Source organism: Culex quinquefasciatus, chromosome 3, assembly GCF_015732765.1.
Source record: "Culex quinquefasciatus strain JHB chromosome 3, VPISU_Cqui_1.0_pri_paternal, whole genome shotgun sequence".
NCBI classification, from domain to species: Eukaryota; Metazoa; Arthropoda; class Insecta; order Diptera; family Culicidae; genus Culex; species Culex quinquefasciatus.
Window position 1 is genome coordinate 74850176 of NC_051863.1, and position 24797 is coordinate 74874972.

Genomic DNA, 24797 nt, shown 5'->3' on the forward strand with positions numbered 1-24797 from the left:
TTTCCACTAGCAAATTAAACCAATTTATATTTATTCAAAAACATTACATACGCAATTTATACACACACAATGAATATCTAAAAGCAAAAACATTTTCACTTTTTCACTTAGGCACTTTTTATCATCTAATTGTTGTCTTGTGCAGCTCCATTTCTCCATGGTTCCCAAAGACCGGCGTTCAGGGAACGGACGGCTCCGGTTCCGTTATGTTCGGATGCTCTGGAATCGGCGATTTAGGGACAATCCGGGTGATAACGAAACTGCGGTGATGTGATTCCTGTTAAAAAAGAACGATGTTAATAATTTTCAAACAATCACTCAGGTCATACTCAAATTCTATTTGCTTACCAAAATAAGGCCGAGCAGGTTTAAAAAATAAAGACTTGTGCGAACAAGTTACCACATCAAACTGTTTTGCTGCAAAACGAAGCGGTACAGCGGAAATGACGTCATTTTCGACGGATTTTTTCTTGCTAGAGTGTTCTTACAAAATTCTTACAGAATTCTAGCAGATTTCTCCTGTCAGAATTTTCCGGCAAAATTCTAACAAAATTCTGACAGGCCTGCTAGAATCATTCTAGCAGGATTCTAGCAGAACAAACTCTGCTAGAAATTTCCGTGACCGGGATCAGTCTGACTTTCCACCCACTGTGCAATCGATGTCAACTTTCAACTCTCTCACGTTGGCAGCGCAGAAAACCCATCATCCTTGCCAAACTCGCACAAGCGCGATTTAGCGTGTAGTCTCGGTCCGTCTGGCATCACGTCGTCGTCCGAATCGCGGCAGTGGCGAGTTTCAGTGCTTGGGCTCTCAAATTCTCGAAAAAACCCGTGCAAAATTCACATTAAAGCTTGATTTTTTGCTTTCACTCGAAAGTCCTCTCACGTCTGCAGGTAGGAAATGATGTTTTGGGTGATTTGGTTGGCTTTTTGCGGGCGAAAACCGGGTGACAATTTGCTTCCTGCAAGTGGGAAACGAACGTCAAAAGAGGTCCTGATTTGCCGCAAAAATCACACCGGCAACCGCGGAGGAGGATACTCCTCCGCTGGGCACCGGCAATTTTCCCGGTCATCCTTCCAAAAGCATGTCCTTGCGGGAAATTCCCGTTTGCATTGTTCCCCCAAACATAATTGCTTCTTTCTTGCAGCCTTTTTCTTCGACATCTCTTCCGCGGTGGTGTGTGGCAAGCAGGAGAAAGAAAGCAACACGCACATCTCTCGCTCACTCACACACACTCACAACCTCGAGCCAGGGGCTGGTTCACGCAGAAATCGCGACAAGATCGGAGAGTAGACTCAAAGACCACGGCCTCGCGAAACGGAACGAACGCTTGCCGCAAGAACACAACTAGCCCGAGGTCACAGCAATGCCCGATTACAGTGACCTGGACCGGCAGATTGAACAACTGAAGCGGTGCGAAATCATCAAGGAGAATGAAGTGAAGGCGTTGTGCGCCAAGGCACGGGAGATCCTGGTCGAGGAGGGCAATGTCCAGCGGGTGGACTCGCCGGTTACGGTAAGTTCGATTCAGTAGTGAGTCCGTAATGGAGTAAAAATCCAGAGGTTGATGGAACGAATCACGATACAAGTCAATGACCTTGTTTTGGTTTTCAAACACTTGAACAACATCAACATCTCTGGTCGCGTAGATCAACAATAACCCAGACATATCGAATCAAAAACTTAATATTGCCCAGGTGTTCTACGGATATTCAATACTTTTTCAGGAGTTTCAAAACTTTCACGAATGACTTAAAACAGCAACAAAGAAATCACAGCCTTTCAAAAATTGGTGATACTTGTATTCTAGGCTTAACTTTTTATTAGCTCACTTGATCAATTGCCACTTAGATAACTAACAAAGCTTTGTTACAACCTTCGTATTGCCCTTAATTGTATGTTTATCTAATTCTCCCTTCTTCCTAACATCGGCACATCACCTGGCGATTTCCGCCTTTTACCGAGTTATTCTAGTCTGACTATTCTGACGGCTGGAGTTGGAAGATCCTCTGACTCAGAAGGTTGTGTTCAGGATGTGCGTTAACCACCACGGATTGGATCTGGTGTCTGGAAAATAAACCCGGTGCTACAGTCTCAAACTGAATTATTACGGAGAAGCGGTGCGGATAAGGACGAAATTTGGATACATGAGAAGTCGAAGCAGCTTTGATGGAGAGGCCAATTTCCCAAACACTTGATTATTTCTCCAGAAGTTTCCAAGCTTTGACTTTCTCGTTATTAGAATGCCGTACATTCTGTACAACTAAATAACAAAGCCTCGGCCAGCCCGTGAATGCGATGTCCGCCTATCATCGGTCCTGGATAATAGAGGATCGTCAAACTGTGAAAATTGTCCTATCTGGGAGTTGCTCAACGTAGGAACATCGCGGCAATGAACTCCATTTTCAAGGATGCAATCCTTTGCCATTCTTGTGCCAAGGATGTAAACGCCATGTTCGTTCCCCTTTGTTGGTACTGAAACAGATCCGATGGAAGAAATTGCCTAGCTTCGCCAAACCGTTAAAGCTCTGCAAATCCTGTTCCAACTTCAATGTGCCATTGAAATCAGAAAGGAATTATCACTGAGTCACTTTCATCAAGTCGTAGAACAGATGGAGTTTTTTTTTAAAAGGTCCAATAAACCAAATTTCCAGTTTTTGCTTTTTGGGTGTTTTTGAAACCGCCTTGAGTCAGAGGTATCCAAAAACACCCAAAAAGCAAAAACTGAAAATTTGGTTTATTGGACCTTTTCAAAAAAAACTCCAGAGATTAACTTGTAGCATCAGTCATAAGAACATTCTCAGACCTTCTAGGTACTTTAATCTCACGTCTGTGTTTGGGAAGTGCATTTGAGTACTAAGAGAGCTGGCTAGGGACATCTAGGAAATTTGTAAGATGCAATATCTATAGAAACGAAAAGACAATACAACTTGCTTCTTGAGGACTTACTTTAATTCATGCTTGTAACTTGTAGGTTTGTGGTGACATTCACGGCCAGTTCTACGATCTGAAGGAACTGTTCAAGGTGGGCGGCGATGTGCCGGAGACGAACTACCTGTTTATGGGTGATTTCGTGGACCGAGGCTACTACAGCGTGGAAACCTTTTTGCTTCTGCTAGCCCTGAAGGTGCGCTACCCGGACCGTATCACGCTGATCCGTGGCAACCACGAGTCCCGTCAGATCACCCAGGTGTACGGGTTCTACGACGAGTGTCTGCGCAAGTACGGCTCGGTGACGGTGTGGCGCTACTGCACCGAAATCTTCGACTACCTGTCGCTGTCGGCCATCATCGACGGCAAGATCTTCTGCGTGCACGGCGGACTGTCGCCGTCGATTCAGTATTTGGACCAGATTCGCTCGATTGACCGCAAACAGGAGGTGCCCCACGACGGACCGATGTGCGACCTGCTGTGGAGTGACCCCGAGGACACTCACGGCTGGGGCGTTTCGCCACGTGGCGCCGGATATCTGTTCGGCTCGGACGTGGTGTCGCAGTTCAACGCGGCCAACGACATCGACATGATCTGCCGAGCTCACCAGCTGGTCATGGAGGGATACAAGTGGCACTTTAACGAGACAGTCCTAACCGTGTGGTCCGCACCCAACTACTGCTACAGGTATGCTTAGTTACTCGAATCCGACTAGCGAAATCATTATATTCTCATTGTTTTCATCATCACAGATGCGGCAACGTGGCGGCCATCCTCGAGTTGAACGAGAACCTGCAGCGCGACTTTACCATCTTTGAGGCGGCACCCCAGGAAAGCCGTGGCATTCCGTCAAAGAAGCCCCAGGCCGACTACTTCTTATAAAAGTGAACGACGACCAACTCTGCATGGTTTCTCCGGCTGCTGCTGCTGTTTACTTAAACTTGGAACCTTTAAACCTCAACCCAACAGCCACCACAAACGCGTCCCCTCTTCCAGCCTTCCCCTCTCCTTTCTCTTTGTTCCGTTTCCTTGAGCCCATGTGCGCGTACGTCTAGGATTTAAATGTTTCGTTTTTTACGTTAGACCAACGGACAAAGCCGCTTTCTACTAGCTTTTTTTTATATATCAGCGCTATTTTTTAAAAGTATCATTTGTAAACAGTTTTTTTTTCTCTTGAACATAAGTATACCTGACTTTAGAAACGAAACAAACAGAATGTTTCTTGCATTGAAGAGAGAACGCAGAGAAGATATAATATACTCAACCAATTGTATCATACAGCAAAGAGAGAAAAACGAAACGGGAAATAATCGTGTATAGAAACAATAGAATGAAAACTGTGTATGTTTACTGTTTGTTTAGTTTCACGACTGCTACTGCTGCTTCGAGAAAAGGAAATCCAAATTGGCTTTTGTGTAAACAAACATCAAGCAAATTATGAAATATCAAAGCTGAAATCATGCAAAACAGTAGCAAACAAACAACAACTCCGTAGACTGCCGATCGATAACAAGTAAAGTAAACCAAGATAACAATGAGAAGAAGGATCGATACTAACACACCCGTAGACAAAACCCCATTATTACAACAGCTCTAGTATTTATATTACAGGATAAGACTAATCTATAATGTATGGTAAAGTAAAAACAGAAAAAAATAAACAATTAAGACAGAACCAGAGTTCATCAACCACAACAAAAAAAAACACATCTGCTTCAGTTCCACAACCAGCATCGTTCACCGCGCAAAAAAAAAAAAAAATCAAGATTAAAAACCATTTTCCGACGTGCCTGAAAATAATCCTTTTTCGATGAGACGACTCGCGAAAACAAAAAGGACTGGCGGGCAGCAAAACCAACACAAACACAAAGGAGAAATTTGAATGACAAACAACAACAATTAAAAAAAACGAAAATCAGCAAACAAACTGGTAAATCAAGTGTGTAAATTATCATTATTTTTTCTACAACAGTTTGTGTGCGGCAAATTCCGTGAGCGGTGAAAAAAAAAAGATCGAGAGTAACACACATCTTCTATAGTTTATAGCGTAAAGTGATACAAATAATAAATCTTATAAGACAAACAAATATGTGCAGTGTTTTTATTTTTTTCCGAAATGATTTCTTTCTCAACTTGTATGTTGTATTTTTACAAACTGCTCATGCTGCCAATTTTTGGTGCTCGTTATGCCGTTTTTTGCAGGAACTACTTTGAAGTGTCCCAAAGTTAAGAGACAATGAAAGCCCGCGATGTGTTTCCAGAAGCCATCCAATTTAATGTGGATAGCGTTTCGTCGAGTGGTCTTTCTACCGTACGAGCTAGAAGATTCGCAGAATCAAACAGCAGCGTTCAGCTGCTAGTCACACACCTGGCAGTATATTTTCATCGAAAAGCAAGCCTGACAAGACGAAAACCTAAAATAATACGACGCAGCTATCCGATGCATTGATAACCGCCATGGATGGAACTGTGGGTCGCAAACGTCCGAAAGGAGGCTAGGCGATACAGGCATAGCTATAGCCGATATGGAACAGAGCAGGCGATGCTTCTAACGAACATTGTACAACGAAAGACTTGGTAGCTTTGATGACACCAACGACCCGTACGCAGGTATTGTTCATATAGGCGTTGCTTCTAATGGCGAATCTTCTAAAAATGACGGCAGCATTTCGTCGGGTGATGATCCTGACGTACGGGGAAGAGGTTCAGTTTTTAAGTCAACCAGGTTGAAACATCAGAGAAACACATATGAGACAGTGATTATGATTGGGCGCCACCGTAACAGATGAAAACTTCAAAACCACTTCTGTGTTTGAGAAGCAATATTGAATTTATACGTGTACTTTAAAGTTTTAGAGCTGTGAATCAAATTTGATGCGAGCATATTAGACGAGGTTAAACAAAAGCATTTTGAGCATCCCCAATCTGTTATCAGCTGTTTTGGTTTGTTTTGGCAGAAGCTGGCAGCGCATAGGTAAACGGTGATAATTACAGTTATTGAATATTATGTAAATTTTGCACTGGTTATGCAAAACAGTTTCTCATAGGTGCCGATCAACAACACCTCCACAATGCAGTTATTAAAACTGTGCAGTTCTGCATCGAAGCTACTGACCGGCGCCACGACCGGTCGTGCGTTAATAGCTAGAACGCTCGCATCCAATCCGGCCCCCATGGAGCGACTGCTGCAGGTCGGCCAGCAACGGATCAACATCGTCGAGGCCGGCACCGGTGACCGGGGTGTCCTCCTGATGCCCGGTGCCCTGGGTTCCGCGTGGACCGACTTCAAACCACAGATCGAACAGTTGCCGGCTCTGCTGCCGAACCACCGGATCGTGGCCTGGGACCCACCGGGGTACGGAAAATCCCGCCCACCGAACAAGACCTTCGGGTTGGATTTCTACGAGAAGGACGCGGAAGCTGCCGCCCAGCTGATGGAGGCCGTCGGGCTCAAGCGATTTTCGGTTCTCGGCTGGAGTGACGGTGGCATCACGGGCCTGGTGCTGGCCGGAACGAAGCCCGACGTGGTTGAGAAGCTGGTCATTTGGGGCGCCAACGCGTACATTACCAAACCGGAGGCGGAAATCTACGAAGGAGTTCGGGACGTGAGCAAGTGGTCCGCTCGGATGCGGGAACCGATGGAGAAGGTTTACGGCAAGGAGGGCTTTCCGCAGATCTGGTCGGCCTGGGTGGACGGAATGCTGAACCTGTACCGGAAGCGAGATGGGGACATCTGTAAAGGGGTGTTGGCCAACATTCGAGCGCCGACGTTTATCGTTCATGGTGCCAAAGATCCGATGATCGTGCCCGAGCATGTGCCCTATCTGAAGGAGGCCGTCAAGAGTACGGAGTGAGTTGGCTTTTGAGATGTTCTGTGAAATTCTTATTGTATTCAAACATATCTTTTCTTTTCAGACTTGTGCATGTGTTCCCCGATGGAAAGCATAACATTCATCTGAAGTATGCTGAAGAGTTCAACAAGTTGGTGAGTGATTTTCTTCGAAAGTGAATCATAAAATCATTTTTTTAAATAAGTTACCGATTATATTTGCCAAAAATATTGTTAAACTTCGTTTTTGTAGTTCCTGTGAAAAAGGTGATTGAAGTCAGTAATATAAAAAGAGCAAAACTAATAAACTATCTTTGTAAAATATTTTATCTCATGTTTAAACTTGAATTTTTAGAAATCCTTGCTTGGAAAATGAGTTTGCATTGTAATCTTTATATTGGAATAAGTTTATCTAATATTTCAATTATTTCAAATTCGTTCGTTTCATTACTTTTTAATTTGAATTAGGGAATCGTTTCTGTTCAACATTCATAGGACCTTTTTTGTTTTAATTGGGTCCTAAAATGAAGCTTAGATTTCTGATATTGTTGTTTACAGCGATAAAGCTTATTTTTCTGAGTACAATGACCCTTTGTACGACCACAAAGAGTTTAAAATTGATTTTTGAATCAATTTTGAAAAACTAACCTAGCGGTCCTTCTTGACAGCTCGTTCCAAAGGGACCATAGTTGATCCATACAAAAAATGTTGTCTTGTCAAAAAAAAATTGCATTAAAATGGAAAAAAAAGCGATCAGAAATGGTTTTTAATCGTGTTTTTACCGTTGTACATAAAATTTTGCATAGGGCTTTAGTACCCAATTTTCGTTATTCAATTTAAACCTATTCGATAGTAGAAGCCAACCCTATTTCTAGATTTTCGAATTTCTGTTTGTTGTTTTGTTGTTCGAACGGGCTAACTCGCACTCCAACATGACTTCACAGTTGGCAAAGGGCGTATGAAAGTTCTGCACACATGTCGAAATCAGTGGCGAAATTTGACATTGATGATGTGTCGGTCACAAGTTACGTAACACGATCGGGAGAGAAGGGATCGACCAATATTCCGGTCACAAGCCAAATTTTATCAATATTCCGAAATATGCAATGATTTTTATTCTCATACACAACGTTACGTAAGCTATGGATTACCTTTTCAGTATTATTTTGATTTCCCAACATTGCGACGAATGTTTTTATTTTGTTCAAAAGTTACACCAATCAAACTCCTGTACAATTTTTAACCGACGATAGCAACAAAATGCTGAAATACAGTTCAGCCGTTAGCCAAAGTGTTCTTCTAAATTTAAGAAAGCAAACCTTCCCAGCATGGGGATACGCAGGATCCCGGGTCGAGTACAGTTCCGGCAGTATGAAGTATGTCCCCGTGCACGAACCGGCCATCGAGAGTGATCTGCGGCGGTTGGAGAAGTTCCTCGACGACAAACCACACATTCTGGTGCTGACTGGCGCAGGAATATCCACAGAATCGGGTGGGTAACTTTTGTTATCGCGAGGGGAATGACACTCGAGATTGTTAAATCTGGTTCAAACCAGTTCAGAAATCAAATTTTGACTTCATGTTAGAAAAAAATACTGAAGTATACAAAATAACACAAATAATCAACATTTCCAGGAATCCCCGACTACCGGTCCGAGGGCGTTGGCTTATACGCCCGCTCCAACCACAAACCGATCCAGCATGGCGATTTCGTCAAATCCGAGGCGGTGCGGAAACGATACTGGGCCCGCAACTACGTCGGCTGGCCCCGATTCTCGGCGATAGAGCCCAACGTGACGCACTACACGCTGGCGCGGCTGGAACGGGAGCAGCGCATTTCCGGCATCGTAACGCAGAACGTTGACAAACTGCACACCAAGGCGGGCTCGAAAAGTGTGGTCGAGCTGCACGGCAGTGGGTACACCGTGATGTGTATCGCCAAAGGCTGTGACTACACGATTCCGAGGCACGAGTTTCAGCGCATTTTGGACCAGCTGAATCCGCACATGGAGGACAAGTCCACGATGATGCGCCCGGACGGCGACGTGGAACTGCCGCAAGAGTATGTGGACAACTTTAAAATACCGGAGTGTCCACAGTGTGGGGGAGCGTTGAAACCGGAAATTGTATTTTTTGGGGATAACGTTCCAATGCCACGGATTGAACGAGTTGTGCGGATGATTATTGAGTCGGACGGGGTGCTGGTGCTTGGGTCTAGTTTGACGGTATTTTCAGGCTATAGAATCGTGCTGCAAGCGAAGGAGCTGGGACTTCCGGTGGCAATTGTAAATATAGGTGCAACGAGAGGTGACCCGAAGGCAGATCTGAAAATCTCGGCCAGGTGTGGCGAGTTAATGCAGAATTTGTTCAAGAAATAGTGGATGACATGTCAATAAAAAGTTGTGAAGTTAAAGAATAGTTCCGATTTGCTAAAAAATGACAGCTGAGTTTTTTTTTTGTAAAGAACATCACTGTTTCGGTTTGCATAAATCTAGGCATAAATACTCTGACGTGCCCTATCCAGGTTTTTAAGATGGCGTTCGAATGGCGAACATCCGAAATGTCAAAATTGCGCAGTAGCACCAACATTAGAAAATAAATTTGACTGTCATGCCATGGCACACTTTTTTCGGAATATTGATACTACTGCGTGATTTTGACATTTCGGACGTTCACCATAGAGTTATCTACGTGCGCATGTATTGCGTGTACGTACACGAAAAAAAGTGAGGTTAAATTTTGTACCGTCCAGCAAAACAAATGGCGTGCTAGTGTGCGTGAGAGCGGGCTTAGATAACTCTATTCAAACGCCATCTCCACCATTACGGTGTGAACGTGAAATGCTGTATGTTTGCAATTGGTGCATTGGCTGTTTTCAAAACAAGCTAGATTTTTCGTATTGTTTTAAGATAAAATTTAGTATATTCTATCCATCTATTTAGTTTGCTATTGCTATAACTTGTCCCTTACCTCACAAACATTAACTACTCTATTCTTCAAACTTGGAATCGCAATACATTATTGTAGAAATGTAACTGCTGAAAAAATTGGTAAGAAATTTAGGCAAAACCAGAGAGAAGGTAAAAAAACTGTTATTAATTTGATTAAAGGTACGTTCAATCTGTATTATTGTAAATATAAACTATTCTAGTTTGTTTGTCATAAATAATATAGTGAAATTTATGCGCTTATTGTACAATTGATGAAGGTTTGAAGTTGACACTATCAAAAGGGAATGGTAAGTATTGGAAGCATAGTAACCTACGACCAGTTGAACAGTTAGCATAGTTACCTAGTTATTGATTGCAAATAAATATGTATTCTCGTTTCAAACCTCAAACCCATTGGACGTGTTTTACCCTGCTAAAAGGTTATGGGCCTTTGCACCAAGTCAAGAAATTTTTGCAAGTAACGGACGGAAACGGAAGTTTTGAAGATGCCTAGAACTCGCCGCAGTGGAGGAAGCTTTCCGGAAGTTGCACCAAATGGAAACGGTGGTTCGGTGGAAGTAGCTGCAGGTGGAAGCGGCAGTGGCCAAGGTCCGAATGGAACCGGACAAGCGGCAAACGGAAACGGAGGAGCCGGCAACGGCGGGAATGGAGCCCCGCTAGCCCAAGTAAGGAACGTTCGGGCACGAGTTCGGTGGCCATGCCGGCGATCGAGAAACTAAAGGGTCGGGAGAACTACTCGACGTGGGCGTTCTCGATGCGGATGACCCTGATCCGCGAGGGCAGCTGGCCTGCCGTGCGACGAGCGGAAGGTGACATCGTGACGGAAGACCTGAAGGAACGGGCGCTGGCTACGATCTGTCTGGGTGTAGAAAACACCAACTTCGGTCTCATCCAGGACGAGGAAGACCCGAAGGAAGTCTGGAGGAAGCTGGCGGCTTCGTTCCAGGACAAGGGTTTGCCGAGGAAGTTCGGCCTGCTCAGGAAGCTGACGTCGATTCGCCTCGAGGACTGCGCGAGCGTTGAAGAGTACGTCAACGAGCTTATGACGACCTCTCACAAGCTCACTGCGATCGGTTTTAAGGTCGACGATGACTGGATGGTAGCATTGCTGTTCATGGGACTGCCAAGCTACTACGAGCCCATGGTCATGGGCCTGGAGGCCTCGGGGGCTGCTCTGACACCGGATTCAGTCCAGGCCAAGATCCTTCAGGACGTGAAGCACGAAAAGGGACCGACCTACGCCGGATACGACAGTGCATTTTGTACCAGGGGTACAAGTTCGTGTCGGACCAGGGAGCCGCTGCAGTCAAGATCAGAAAAGCGATGTTTTGTATGCGACAAGCCGGGACATTTTGCGGCCAAGTGTCCAGAGAAGCGGATCGAAAAATCGAAGCCTATAGCCTGGTTCAGCACGGACACGACGGGTGGTATCCAAGCAGGCGCATGGTACTTGGACTCAGGAGCATCGTGTCACCTGGCAACTTCGGAACAGAACTTCAACGGGAGGAGTCTGTGCAGTTCGTCGTTGGAACGGCGAACAACGGTTCGATGACGGCGGTCTCAAGAGGAAACGTGGCATTGGAGTGTCCAGACGGCAGCTTGAACATTCGCGGAGTGCTGAAGATTCCAGACCTGGCCTCGAATCTGCTCTCGGTGAGTACAATCTGTAAAGAGGGCCACACGGTGATCTTCACGGCAAGGCAGTGCACGGTACTGGGAGAAGACGGTAAGCAGGTCGCTTCCGGGAGAGAAGAGGGCGGACTGTATCGATTGGCCAAGATGAAGCTGTCGCCGAAGATGGACGAATCGGTTGTGTGTCGACCGGAAAGGGCGTTTCTGGTCAACATGGCGAAACTGTTGGAGAGGACGGCAGAATCGGTTGCAGAGGATGAGCAGCCGGACACGAACGAGCGGACCGTTGCGGTAGACGGTGATAGTGAAGCTCGTGGGGAGGCTGGCCTTGCGCTCCCGCCGCAACAGGATAGACCCGTTGACACTTGTCAACAAGAGTCGAGGCACAGCGGCCGGGAGCGCCGTTGTCAAGGCAAGTACGATGACGTTTGTTCCGGTACATTTTCTGTCGCGGATTTCTATCCACAGCCTGCTACTGTAAAAGACGATTATCTCTTGGAGGACGGTTCACTGAGTGTCGAGGTCATGTGGCGACCTGACTGTGAAGCTGGGAATGGACCCAATCTCGACGGCGGAGCTGATGCGAGAGGTCAAGCAGCCGCCGTACGTGAACCAGGAAGAGGACGAATGAGCGAATTTACGGTTCCGGCGTTCAAGAGGTTGCTGTCTATCGAGCTGGACGAGTTTGCCGACGTGGAATCATACGTGGACGAGTTCATGGCACTGGCTCGTGGTCTAGTAGATAACGGTTACGTGATTCTAGAACCAATGCTCGTGGCGTTGTTGCTGATGGGACTGCCGGTGAGCTGTGATTCCTTGGTCCAGGATGTGGAGAGCTCAAAGATGTCGCTGGAGGCTGCGAAAACTCGGATTCTTCGAGACGTTCGTTTGTTGCAGGAGGAGTTCGAAGGAAGTCGGATGGCGCGTGAATCCGCCGAAGGGCTAGGAGATGGAGGCGATACCGATTGAGGAGGAGTCAGGGGAACAATCGGGTTCGCTTAGTTCGTTAGGGAAGTTTTTCAATGGTCGTAGTCTAAGGAGGAGTATTGGAAGCATAGTAACCTACGACCAGTTGAACAGTTAGCATAGTTACCTTGTTGTTGATTGCAAATAAATATGTATTCTCGTTTCAAACCTCAAACCCATTGGACGTGTTTTACCCTGCTAAAAGTAAGATGCAATAGTAATATTGCTAGTTTGACAGTGTCAAAAGGTAAGATCAAGGAATAAGGATTATATGAACCTATATTGTCATAATTATTGTATTCACTGAATATTCTATCCGCTTTCTACCCCCAATGTGTCCTGCACTGGGGGTGCCTGGGATAACTTCGAGTTGGCCTGGGCCGCCCGAGGAATTATGTCATAGGTGGCTCGTGTACTTCTCACACACCTCTCCTCAGTTTTCCGTAGATCTACACTCGAACATGCAACATAGGACAGCATGAACCTTCAGCTGAAGCCGAACGAATGTATTCCGAAATTACGGAAATTACAGAATTCCGTACTAACATTTCAATAGGGCGAATCTGCGTTTGTAAACAAGCAGTTTATCCCTTTTGCTCAAGTGACAGTTCACGTCAAGTAAGACAGAGATAAACTGCTTGTTTACAAACGCAGATACGCCCTATTGAACCGTTACTGCGGAATTACAGAAGTTTGTATGGGGAATTAGTGCTGTTCGCTACTCCCACATATTGCGTGCAATTTTTACTTGTATGCAGATAGATATGTTTACAAAGGTGGATCTAGAAAGTCTAAGTGGGTCCTAAAATGAAGCTTAGATTGGTGATATTATTGTTTACAGCGATAAAGCTTATTTTTCTGAGTACAATGACCCTTTGTACGACCACAAAGATTTTGAAAAATTAAGCTCGCGGTCCTTCTTGACAGAAAAGCGAGAAAAGCTCCTATACTTGACAGCTCGTTCCAAGGGGATCATAGTTGATCCATTGAAAAAATGTTGTCTTGTAATTTTTTTGCATTAAAATAAAAAAAAAGTGATCAGAAATAGTTTTTAATCGTGTACATAAAAATTGACATAGGGCTTTAGTACCTGACGAGTTGGTGTTTATTCGGGGAAAGAGAGTTAACACAGAGTGGGTGGTGTTTATATAAAAGATGCGCGTGGCAAAGCCTACTGCGCCTAAAGCTAAACTAAACTAATCACCAGGGCCGCACTTAGGGTTGACTTCCAACAGTACCCAATTAAGAAGTTTGAGTGATATATGAAAGCCTTTTCCCAGTGATTTGAGAAATTCAATGAACAACAATCAATGTCTGGGTAATTTCCTATTAAACTCTTTTGAATATCACTTAAGTTTAATTTTAATTATCATCAAAATATGAATGAAACGAAATCTTCTGAAAGGTAATCAAGATTTGGTTTAGTTTGGATAAAATCTGAGTGATTAAGCTGATCATAAACCTGAGTTCTTACTTTACACACCTCTGTTCAGTCTCGATTTCCGTGTAAACAGTTTGCAGAGGGTGATTCAACGAATTTTTCAAAACTCCAAGGGCTCACCCTGCACACGCTGTCTCTCGGGGCTCCTTTCACGCTCACTTCCAACGACCGTTTTGGATTTTCGAAAAAAAAATCTGTCGCAGCTGTCATCCACTGTCAAATCTCTTCGCGTTCGAGTTCCATTTTGAGCATCATCGCGCGAAGAAGTTGCTGCATCGCGAAAGCAAAAGTAATTTAACGCGTTTCTCTTTTTTTTGCTGGTCGGGGTTTGTTTGGATTTACGGTAGAGGAAAATGCCGCCCGAGACGACCGCCACCGGCATCGAGCTGACCGATCACACCTGCCGGCTGTGCCTGGCCAACGACCAGGAGATTAGCCCGATGGTGGACGCGCTCAGCCAGGACGAGCTGAAGAATGTCATCGAGGGCTTGCTCAAAATCGAGGTTTGGTTTGTTTCGGGGAATGGTTTTGGGGGGCGTTTGGATTGATTTGGGGTGTTTTGTTTTCGCAGATGCTCAACAGCGGTCCGTTCCAGAGCGCCTGTTCCAACTGCGTGGTCAAGGTTCGGCTGATCGAGAACATCCGGAACGAGTTCGACAGCAGCAACAAGATATTCGATGTTATGTGGACGTAAGTGTTTGCTGGTTGGGCAGGGTCGGATTCTAGGGGGAGGTTTTGTTTTTTTAATGATTTATTTTGATTTCAGTCAGTATAAGCGCATTCACTTTCCGGAACCGGTATCGCCTCCGAAGAAGGGACGGCCAAAGGCGGAGAAGTCGAGTCCGAAGGCGCAGAAGATAACGGCGGCGTACATCATCGACGGAATGGTGATTGAGAACACGGAGATTGAGTACGTCCAGGACGAGGCGGCGGAGTTCTTTATCAAGCGCGAAGGTCAGGACAGCATTATTAAGCAGGAGGACGTGGACGATTCGGCTAGCGAGGGCATTCCGGGCGGCGATGATCACGATATGGATGAAACGGTCGAGGAGGAGTACGTGTACGAGGACGTTCCGATGGGCGACGAGGCGAGGATGCAGGTGGAGTACTTGACGGAGGATCCGAAGGAGGGTGGCAAAAAGGACGATGGCGTTGGTGGTGGGGGCGCTGGCGAGCATGAGGAAGAGAAGGATTCCGCTATAAAGGACACGTTCATCGAGGAGGACACCGGCTACTATGACAAGACCATTCCCTGTTGCTACATCTGTCTGGACCGATTTGACTGCCAGTCTGATGTGGTCACCCACCTGATCGATGTCCACACCGATATGCTGCCTTTCCATTGCGACAAATGTTTGGCTTATTTTGATACGCTGGAAGAAGTCAACAAGCATTACATTTCGCACGTGTACGAGTTCGTTTGCCTTTACTGTCCGCGGAGGTACTGCTCGGAGCAGTACCTGGCCAACCACAACCTGATCTGCAAGTCGTTCAAGTGCCAGCTGTGCGACGAAACGTTCGAGCTGCAAAGCCACCTAAAGGCGCACCAACGTGCGCTCCACGCGTCCGATGGCCGCACCAATCCGCGCAAACGGAACTCCTGCAACACGTGCGGCAAAGCTTTCGTGCATGCTATCAACTTGATGCGCCATTTGAAGAACAAACGCTGCGTCCGGAACAGCAGCCACGATCTGTTTGACGGCGCGGAAATCAAACCCGATCCGGACGCACCGATCGTCGACCTGGAGCTGGACCTGGACGACGACAAGCAGCTCAAAATCCGACCCCCGCTCACCTGCCAAGTTTGCAGCAAGAAACTGGACAGCAACAGCAGCCTGGCGCGCCACATCGAGAAAGAGCACCAAGATTTCAACATCCCGCTGTTTTCGTGCAACATTTGCCCCAAAAAATTCACCACCTTCGAAAAGTGCATCCGCCACCGAGCCTTCCACAAGAAGTCCAAAAAGCCAATGATCCCCCTCATGAAGAAGGACCCAACCGACGACAACACGTGCAAAATCTGCAAGAAAAAGTTCCGCCTCGACCACATGCTGCTGAAGCATCTCGCCGAAATCCACCAGCTCACGCTGGAACTGTTCCACTGCGATCAGTGCGGCAAAAAGTTCTCGACCGAGCCGAAGCTGCGCAAGCACCAGTACAACACCCATCGCGAGAACAAGAACCTGTACGTGTGCTCGCACTGCGGCCAAAAGTTCGAGAAGAAGCTCACCCTCAAGGACCACGAGACGAAGCACCTGAACGCGCCCGCCTATCAGTGCGACATCTGCCTCAAAACGTTCATCCACAAGCACAGCCTCGTACGTAATTAATTGTTTTTGCACCATTTCCGTAACTAATGTTGAGATCTTTTGCCACAGGATCGCCACGCGCTCGTGCACTCCGACGAGAAGAACTACGAGTGCGAGTTCTGCCACAAGATGTTCAAGCGGAACACCACGCTGGGTTAGTATCAAACAAAAAAAAACAATGACCACCTTCTAAACCCCACTCTCACTTCCAGTCATCCACAGACGAATTCACACCGGCGAGAAGCCGTACGGTAAGTTGTCGACTCGTAAATCTCCCCATCAAAAATTTACTAATCTAATCTGGTTGCAGAATGCATTCCGTGCGGCACGCGCTTCATCGACTCGAGCACGCTGATCAAGCACCGGCAGCGGATGCACCCGAAGGCGGATTAAAAAAGAAAGTAATACTAAAAACGCTACTAGCAGTTCTGTTTTAAGTTGTCGTGGACGAGGTTTTTGAAGGGGGAAGAGAGAGGGAGAGAGAAAGTGAATAATTCAGAAAGTGTAACACACATTTTACACACAAACATTATGGTATAATTGGTAATACGTTTTAGCTTACTAATGGTTAAGATTACGGAAATAAAATGATTTATTTTCAAAAAAAAATGTGTCTTTTAATCTGCGATGGAAGAATTGGGAAACTTATTCAAGTCAGTTGCGGAAAATGTATTATGGTCGGCAGCAAAATTATGAGAACGTATGGTTTGTCTCATTCTTGGGTTATGCTGGATACAGTGTAGTCCTGGATTCCCAGCCGTGTCGTCGAACGGAAAGGTTCCGTCTACTACATCGTGCAGCTGAACCTGGAAGGAAGACAAAGGATCGTGAGTTCGCACGTCAACCAGTTACGCCCTCGCTACGACGCTGAAGTTCCTGACCAAGTCCAACAACGTCTACCGTGGGAGATCCTGATTGAAGAAGCTCGACCGTTGCTGCTAGCCAACCAGGAAGAACCTGAAGCTCCCATCGAGATCGAGATTCCTGCTCCGGATAGTCCCGCACCACCGGCCCTGCCTGGAACCGAAGATCCACTGGAAGGTGGATCTGGCACAAACCACTTTGTGCTGCCTGAAGAAGATGCCGTACCCGCCGACAAGCCCGTAACGCCGCCGACACCGATACTTCTTGTTGATTCACGACGTCCCGTTCGACCAGGATTCCACGGTGGCTGAACATGTACGACATCTCTTAAGGGGGAGATGTAGCAGGCCTTGACCTCACAGCTGATGAAAGTCAGTTTAATCCCGACTAGCAAACAAGTCGGACGTAATCGAGGACGTAATAAACATTTTTGTTTTTCAAATTAAATATGTCTTTATTGAACTTTCTTATAATAATTACATTTCATTTACATTCTAAGTGTTATTGCTAAATGCTCTTTATCTTTGTTATATTTTTCGTTTTATTATTAACCGTTCACATTCGTTTATTTACTTCAAATTGTTTTACATTTTTGCATTGAATCGAATACATTTGGGTAAAAAAGAAAAAATAACTTTAACAACTAATCCTAACTTACAGGGTTGTTACGGACGGCGCGGATCGCGCGGATGGCGCGAATCGCGCGGATCTGGCGCGGATTTGCTGGCTAATTTTGCTCAGGCGCGGATTTGGCGCGGATAGCAATTTTGATAAACAAAATAATTGCGAACGATAGAATTTCTTTCAATTTACAAAGGAAAATATTATTATGAAATAAATAAATTCAATCTTTTTCGTTGAGTGCAAAAACATCAATTTCTAAAAAGTTGTTAATGAAGAAAAATTTTTTCTCAAAATTATTGATTTTTTTTCTTAATACGAAACATCAAAAAATTTAAATGTATTGAAATTTGTTATATAAATTTAACATAACATTACAACTCATTATTTTTAAAACATCTGCCTAACAATTCATATTGATAACAATTATATTAAAATCAAAATAACAAAATTCGAAAAATTACAAAATTTCAAAAATTTTTAGCTATGAAACTTTTTAGATTTTCAATATAATTTAATTTTTAAATTTTTGGTTTATTGAAAAAAATAAATAATAATTCTGTTGCCAGTCTGATTCAGGTAGAATTTATTCTACTCCCAATTATCACAACATGACGAAATTCACTTAGCAATCTGATAAAATCTCCGTCTAAAAGCGAAATGTAATGTCCAAATAAAAAAAATAAGAAATCTGGTATTCAACAATTTATTTATTATTTATTATTATTTATCTTTATTAATGAGCTAACAGCCGTAGGCTGGTTCAGCTAATATTCAACAATTTGAAATATCTGAATTTACATATTCAAATAATTAAAAAAAAATCATAATTTGATAAAAACGTAAAAAGTACGAATTATTAAATTCAAAAATTACGAAAATATTACAATTGATTTTTTTATTCTTTATTATTTAAGAAAGTTCTTAGGTTATGAAATTATGAAATTATTAAATTATTAAATTATTAAATTATTAAATTATTAAATTATTAAATTATTAAATTATTAAATTATTAAATTATCAAATTATTAAATTATTAAATTATTAAATTATTAAATTATTAAATTATTAAATTAATAAATTATTGAATTATTAAATTATTAAATTATTAAATTATTAAAATATTAAATTATTTAATTATTTAATTATCAAATTATTAAATTATTAAATCATTAATTTATTAAATTATTAAATTTTTAAATTTTTAAATATTCAAATTTTCAAATTTTAAAATTGTTAAATTTTTAAATTTTTGAATTTTTGAATTTTTAAATTTTTAAATTATTAAATTTTATTTTTTTGCCATTTTCTTAGTTCGGATTATTTTCGGAGTCATATTTTAGTTAAGAGAAATTTAGAGAAGAAAATAATAGAAATTTCGTATTTCGATTTTCCATTTGGTGATTTATTTTATTGTTTTAAATTTTTAAATTTTTGAATTTTTTTTCTTGAATTTGTTTTTAAAGCAACGATATTTAAAGTGCTACAAAAAATGCTAATATTGTTTCAGAAATGGCAAAAAAGGTTCCACTTGGTGCAGATGGGATATGAATCCACATCTGATCAACGGTACTGATCCAAATGCTTTCTGTATTATTCTTTTTTCATTTGAAATTTCATTCTATGTTTGTTGCAATTTTTTTTATATGGCGCGGATTGCGATTTGGGGTCGGCGCGGATCTGGCGCGGATTTTTTTCGACTTTTCCGTAACAACTCTGAACTTAAAACTTAATAAAAGTAAATAATTGAAATATTCAAAATCATTAGAACGAGTAAACTACGAACTGCATTTTAAGATAAATCCTCCAAGCGTTCTTACTTGTTCCGCACGAGTTTTGCTACCACGCAGTGTTGTTGTCATCTTTATGAAAATGTTCAGAAGTTCTTGTGGTGAAAACAGGTTACTACTGCCTTCATCCGTTGATGCCGGTTGTTTTTCCCTCGGTTGCTGACTGAAGCCAGGAGGTGTTGTATTCTTTGCAACTTTTTGCCGCTGATTCAACGGCAATGTTTGAAGATTTGGAACCACTCGAACCAAGACTCGAACAGATCCCGCTCCAGGTGACGCCAAAGCAGGAAAATCCACGTCCGTGAATGCTGGTGGTGTTTTGCGACGATTTGGTTGGTGCCTCGTCGTCGCTTGCTGCCGTATTTCTACAAACTCAGCTCGTTTTGGGCAGCTTCGATTCATTGGGAGCGTTCTTTTATTACGTAACGCGAAAAATCGGACTTTTAGACCCCCTCCCCCCCCCCCACGTAACAAAATTCCCCCCCTACTGCGTTACGTAATAAAAGAACGCTCCCTTTGTTGAATGGTCGCCGCTGCAATTGAAGCGTTTGGCTTCGATGTTCTCGTTGATTGTTTCGCAAGCTTGAGTTTTGTGCTCACTTCCGCAGGTTGCACAACGACTCTTGATGAAACAGTTCCTTCCACCGCTTCCACCAAAGAGTATTGCTCTAGGTATTACACTCAAACCCCGATGGTTTAACACCAACTGTTGTCAAACGAACGGGGTCACTTTTTAGTTTGACACCCCTTTTACACGGAGTTCACTCACACTATCAAACGTTTGTTTTGATAGTGTGCGTGAGCGCCGTGTAAAAAGTGACAGTTCGTCACTTTTTAGTTTGACTTTGACCAACCAACGGGGTACAAACTAAAAAAGTGTCAAAGGCACGAGGTGGTCACTCCGAATATATTGCATTTATTTCATATGTTGATCCGTATGTGCATCCATATTTACGTGCATGCACAATTTCTCTATGGATTTTATTTCAGTGTTTTTCTCAGCTGTCATCGATGACATCGCAAACGCGCGCACTGCTGTTTATCCACAAACAAATTAATTTCTGTTGACTCCGGCAACATTTTTTGGGTGGCACGGAACGCTGTGTTGATCGGAACATCGGGACAGGAGACCTAGGAGCAGTTGGAACCGATTCTTTAGACCACTTCCTTTGCCCTACGACTGCTTGAACAAGAGTCATGGTGAAGTTCCGTAAGTCTCTAAACAGGTGTATTTCCGTTACGGTTACTGGAACCATTTTCTACGACCCGTTGAAGTAAATCGCAACAGCTTACATAACGAGAGCCGGAAAACGAACTCCAGAGCAGCACTAATCGCCTTCATCAGAAACTTTCAACAGCCATAGAGGAAGAGTTAAACACTTTTGGGCAATTAATCTTGTTTATGGACAGTTCCAACTGCTCGGATTTTCGGTCACACTAATCGGGACGCAATCCACATCCACATACTGATCAACCGAAATCTCCTCCTGACCGCCCAGGATTAGCAATTGGCAAAGTCTGAAGGTGCGTACGATTCCAATCACCTGCAACGGAGAAACCTCCGTCCCCCAGATTGGCTTTTTATCCATCACAAGGCACTTACAAGGCACCATGCAACGAGTAGATGGGCGATTCGGTGGTATTGTTCCGTCAGGGTTATGCATGCTACCTGGAATCATCCCCCGACAAACTGATGGTTCCGGAAAAAAAACCTTAAGCAGTGGAAAGTGTGGGCCGCGATTTTTCACTCGTCGGAACACTCACTGTAGAACAGTCGATCTAAACTTTCCTCGTTCCGTTCCCCCTTTGGCTTTTCAAGAACATTACTCCCCCACCCCCTTTTATTTTTAATTAATCTGTAATAATTCTCACATATCATTATTTTTTTATTATTTTCAAAGTTTAAATGTACTGGTTCATTTGACGCATCTTATGGTCGATCAAATTCAGCATGTGCTACAGCTTCTCTCCATCTAGCACCCGCGGATACAACCTGCTGCATACCAACGATGATAATACGTTGTGTAGCTTGACTGAACTGGTCTGTCGAAAAGGCGGCGACTGCCAACGGTCTGTTACTTCCGGGGCCATCGCCGTTCAACTAACCCGCGGAAGAACTAAGATCTTCTTCCTTTCCACTACCGCCTTCGACGTCCGGCAGATTCTCGAACAAGACCAGGTAATTTTCCATGTAGTTGGCCAAATTAGCGCTGGATGATTCAACATTCGTCGTAGCATTTCTGGTTCAATTTCAATGCTGAAAGTAATCAGAAAAAGCGTAAACATGGCAAAGTCCTGATTGGTTTTCACATTCTAACTTACCGCCCAATCAGTCCAATCTGTTCTATTGCTACAGTGCTGGTTCTGGCCGTTCTGGCAAAAGCACATTTTGAATGTTCAGCACAGGAGGACAGGAGGAATCGGAAACCTGGCCTAGCACAAAATTTTTTTTGCCGAAATCCGCGTTTTCGTCCAACACAAAACAAATGACAGCTAGACATGACATTTCTAGCTGATGTGTAGAAACGTCACATTCCACACTGATCAAAATTTCGTTTGAAATCCCGCGCATGCCGTGCATAATCGTGCATTGGATTTACCGATATTTACCATATTTACGGAAGTTGCTCCATATGCGCTACAGATAAACGATGTGCCCAACCCCGTGGTCAAAGGTCAAACGGAAAAGTGACCAACCACCGGGGGTTGAGTGTACTCTATGAGCTCTAGGTTTGACTCAAAGTTTCGCGCGCTTTTTCGTTCTTGTTTACACGTCAAAACCGTCGAAACAGAATACTTACGTAAAACACAAGTATAAAATGGGTATACTCACTCAAGCTCTAATTTGGGTGCTTTGCGTTGAGTTTTTTGAGTGAACTCAAGCAAGTATCATTTAAACGTGTGATTGACAGCGCGCAATTTTGAAAGGCAGATTCGGATTTCTGTAACAGAAAAATAAAGTGAACAAAATGAGCTCTTCCGGCGCCGGAAATCTTCCCAGGAAGACCGTCGCCCCAAGCCGCCAACAGCCTTCCCGCGCTGCCAAGCGTCCCAGGTTTTCGGGACCCGCCGTGGAACCTCAATTTCCGCCGGAAATCTGGGAGCACATCTTCCGGTTCCTTCCCGCCTGGCAGTTGCCGCGGTTGCGCTTGATTTGCCACCACTGGAACGCAGTCATTTCCGGCAGCTCGTCGCTGATGGATCGGTGCGACGTCCGGATTGATGCATCGAGGCTGAATCGGCAAATGGACCAGCACTACGTGCCGGCCAACCTGCCGCCGTTGGTCACTCAACTGGTGGTTCGCAAGTTCACGATCGTGTCGTGTGATCACTGGTGGCCGGAGTTTGCCCAGTTCCTGAAAGAGTTGCAGCTGATGTACTGCTCAATGACGGTTGATGTTTTGTACGGGATGTTGCGACGGGCACCGAATCTTCGGCGATTGGTTCTGTACGGTGCCAAGCTTTCTGGGACCGCTGAACCAGACTTCCAGTTGGACCGTTTGACACTGTTGGTGGTGTGCTGCGTTGGTTATGAGGACAACTCGCGCAACATTCTGGACGGATTCGAGCGCGTGTTTCCTCGGTTGGAAGATCTCAGACTGGAAAACAACAGCATGCCGACGAACATACTGCAGTCAATCCGAACGCTGCAGAATAGTCTGCAGTACCTTACACTTCAAAGTTACCCCAACGTCCTGGACGATCTCAGCGAACTACAACAGCTGCGACTGAAAATGTTAGGTCTCGACGTGGATGTGCTACGCGACGACCTGGCAACGTGGACTAAGTTGTGCCGAAACCAGCCGCTACTCGAGAATCTGAAGATGTCAAGCAACTGCATCCATGTAAGATCGTACTACATCCCAACCCCCAATTCATACCCACATTACGTGACAATCTTTAAACTCGCAGGTTCTCCGCGAAACGGGTCGATTGCTGCCCAGGTTGAAGACCTTTGCGTTGACCGTCCGCACCCAGATGGTGGCGTCATTTCTGGAAACCATGCCGAGGTTGGAGTACCTCGAAATCTCCGGATGCTACGACCTGATTAGTTTTCGAAACTACACAACTCCAAGCTTGGAGCGGTTCGTGTTGGAAACAATCGAGACGGAAGACCTCTTCCAGTACCTGCAACGATCTCCGAGGCTAAGGCAAATGCGCCTGAACAACTGTAAACTGGGCTATTGCGAAGCTGTCACCGCCAGTCTCCCCAACCTGACCTTACTGATCCTCGATGACCTAAACTGCCATCCGTACAGCTGGTTCTCGCTGCTTGCCCACAGCTTCAACCTCGAAGAGCTGACTCTGGTGTATCTCAGATATCTGGACAACGGAACAATGCGTAAGATTTGCAAAATGTTGAAACACCTCAAGAAGTTGTCCTTGCTTCGTATGCGTTACCTGACGGACTATTCCGCTAACCACATCATTCAGCACTGCCGGGCCCTCGAGGAGCTGGAGGCCGAATATCCCTTTACGGAGGCTGCACTCGTTCGTATCGAGTCCGCCCGGAACATTCGCGTCAAGCGGCTGCGTGCCAGGTCCGACGACGAGGATGAGGAAGAAGAAGATGAAGAGGGAGGCGATGATGATGACGAGTGAAGAGATCTGGTTGTTCATGATAATGTAACTCATACTTTTACTTACTCTACATCGGTTGAATTCAAATAAAAACAGTAAATGATTGAAATACAGAAATACGTTTTTTTCAATACTGTTCAAATTGGAAAGTTTAATTTGTATCAGACATGGAATAAGCTCAATCCCGGTAATATAATAGTCTTTGCACTGCTTTTTTTCATAAAATTATTTTTTTAGGTCCTTTTCGGTGCTGGGACCTAGTTAGGACCGAGTCGGCTTTTGTAATTACATTTTACTTAAAGCTAAGAGTAATTACAATTTGCACTGCTTTCGACGACTCATTTCATAATGGCAGAGAACCTGGCGGTCGATTTCGAGGTATGTGGGTATTATCTGGCCCGCCCTACTTTAGAGACAAGCGCCAGAAATATCCTCGAATTGGGTTTTTTAAGATTACCAATCTCTTCTGACAATTTTGTGATAGGTGGGTATTAAACTAGGTATTAAATATGAGAAGATATCATATTGTATCACTCCACGAATCAATTCACTTCACTTTTTTTCTGCTGACGGGTTGGCGTGTCAGACCACCAATTCAAAGGTGCGCGTCCATATCCCATTTGATTCATGCCGTTTTTTGTTCAAATTCTTTGTTCCATTCCTAAGTCCAAATTTCCTCCGAATTTGATCCATAAACCTCCGGCTGGTGAGGATTGAAGTCACAAATATTATGCCACGGAGCTGGTTGTTGGTCAAATTTGTCGTCCACTAAAACCCTTTACTTTATTCATAACTAGAAGAAACGATTGTATAAGGGGTCATCCCTAAAACACGGATAAGGGGCCACCCTAAAACACGGATGGTATGCCATGGTACACTTT

At 44.2% G+C, this 24797-nt stretch overlaps 6 protein-coding genes across 9 annotated transcripts; 5 read left to right on the forward strand and 1 right to left on the reverse strand.

The window, feature by feature from the left end:
• Positions 1-733: 733 nt before the first annotated feature.
• Positions 734-5019, forward strand: LOC6032717 (serine/threonine-protein phosphatase 4 catalytic subunit). Its single transcript, XM_001843217.2, has 4 exons — positions 734-894; positions 1149-1517; positions 2976-3619; positions 3685-5019. Exons 2-4 carry the CDS (start codon positions 1368-1370, stop codon positions 3812-3814), a joined length of 924 nt encoding a protein of 307 aa, XP_001843269.1. The 5' UTR covers positions 734-894; positions 1149-1367; the 3' UTR covers positions 3815-5019.
• Positions 5020-5734: 715 nt separating this feature from the next.
• LOC6032718 (valacyclovir hydrolase) lies at positions 5735-7090 on the forward strand. Of its 3 annotated transcripts, none has more exons than XM_038260312.1 (3): positions 5735-5906; positions 5980-6782; positions 6848-7090. In XM_038260312.1, exons 2-3 carry the CDS (start codon positions 6004-6006, stop codon positions 6939-6941), a joined length of 873 nt encoding a protein of 290 aa, XP_038116240.1. In that variant the 5' UTR covers positions 5735-5906; positions 5980-6003; the 3' UTR covers positions 6942-7090. The 3 variants fall into 3 exon arrangements, with proteins under 3 accessions (XP_038116240.1, XP_038116239.1, XP_001843270.2); XM_038260311.1 differs by having other exon boundaries at positions 5736-5906; positions 5970-6782; XM_001843218.2 differs by lacking the exon at positions 5735-5906 and having other exon boundaries at positions 5920-6782.
• Positions 7091-7916: 826 nt separating this feature from the next.
• On the forward strand, positions 7917-9199 carry LOC6032720 (NAD-dependent protein deacylase Sirt4). The gene is made up of 2 exons (XM_001843219.2): positions 7917-8253; positions 8397-9199. The coding sequence occupies exons 1-2, from the start codon at positions 8022-8024 to the stop codon at positions 9137-9139; spliced, it is 975 nt and encodes a 324-aa protein (XP_001843271.2). The 5' UTR covers positions 7917-8021; the 3' UTR covers positions 9140-9199.
• Positions 9200-13958: 4759 nt separating this feature from the next.
• On the forward strand, positions 13959-16669 carry LOC6032721 (zinc finger protein 708). Its single transcript, XM_038264177.1, has 6 exons — positions 13959-14254; positions 14323-14441; positions 14518-16069; positions 16130-16214; positions 16273-16311; positions 16371-16669. The coding sequence occupies exons 1-6, from the start codon at positions 14105-14107 to the stop codon at positions 16451-16453; spliced, it is 2028 nt and encodes a 675-aa protein (XP_038120105.1). The 5' UTR covers positions 13959-14104; the 3' UTR covers positions 16454-16669.
• Positions 16643-17323, reverse strand: LOC119770045. Its single transcript, XM_038264178.1, has 2 exons — positions 16942-17323; positions 16643-16866 (listed from the first exon to the last, which is right to left on the reverse strand). Exons 1-2 carry the CDS (start codon positions 17246-17248, stop codon positions 16784-16786), a joined length of 390 nt encoding a protein of 129 aa, XP_038120106.1. The 5' UTR covers positions 17249-17323; the 3' UTR covers positions 16643-16783.
• Positions 17324-20263: 2940 nt separating this feature from the next.
• LOC119770809 lies at positions 20264-24004 on the forward strand. Of its 2 annotated transcripts, none has more exons than XM_038266323.1 (3): positions 20264-20545; positions 22248-23180; positions 23248-24004. In XM_038266323.1, exons 2-3 carry the CDS (start codon positions 22305-22307, stop codon positions 23935-23937), a joined length of 1566 nt encoding a protein of 521 aa, XP_038122251.1. In that variant the 5' UTR covers positions 20264-20545; positions 22248-22304; the 3' UTR covers positions 23938-24004. The 2 variants fall into 2 exon arrangements, with proteins under 2 accessions (XP_038122251.1, XP_038122252.1); XM_038266324.1 differs by having other exon boundaries at positions 22523-23180.
• Positions 24005-24797: the final 793 nt, after the last annotated feature.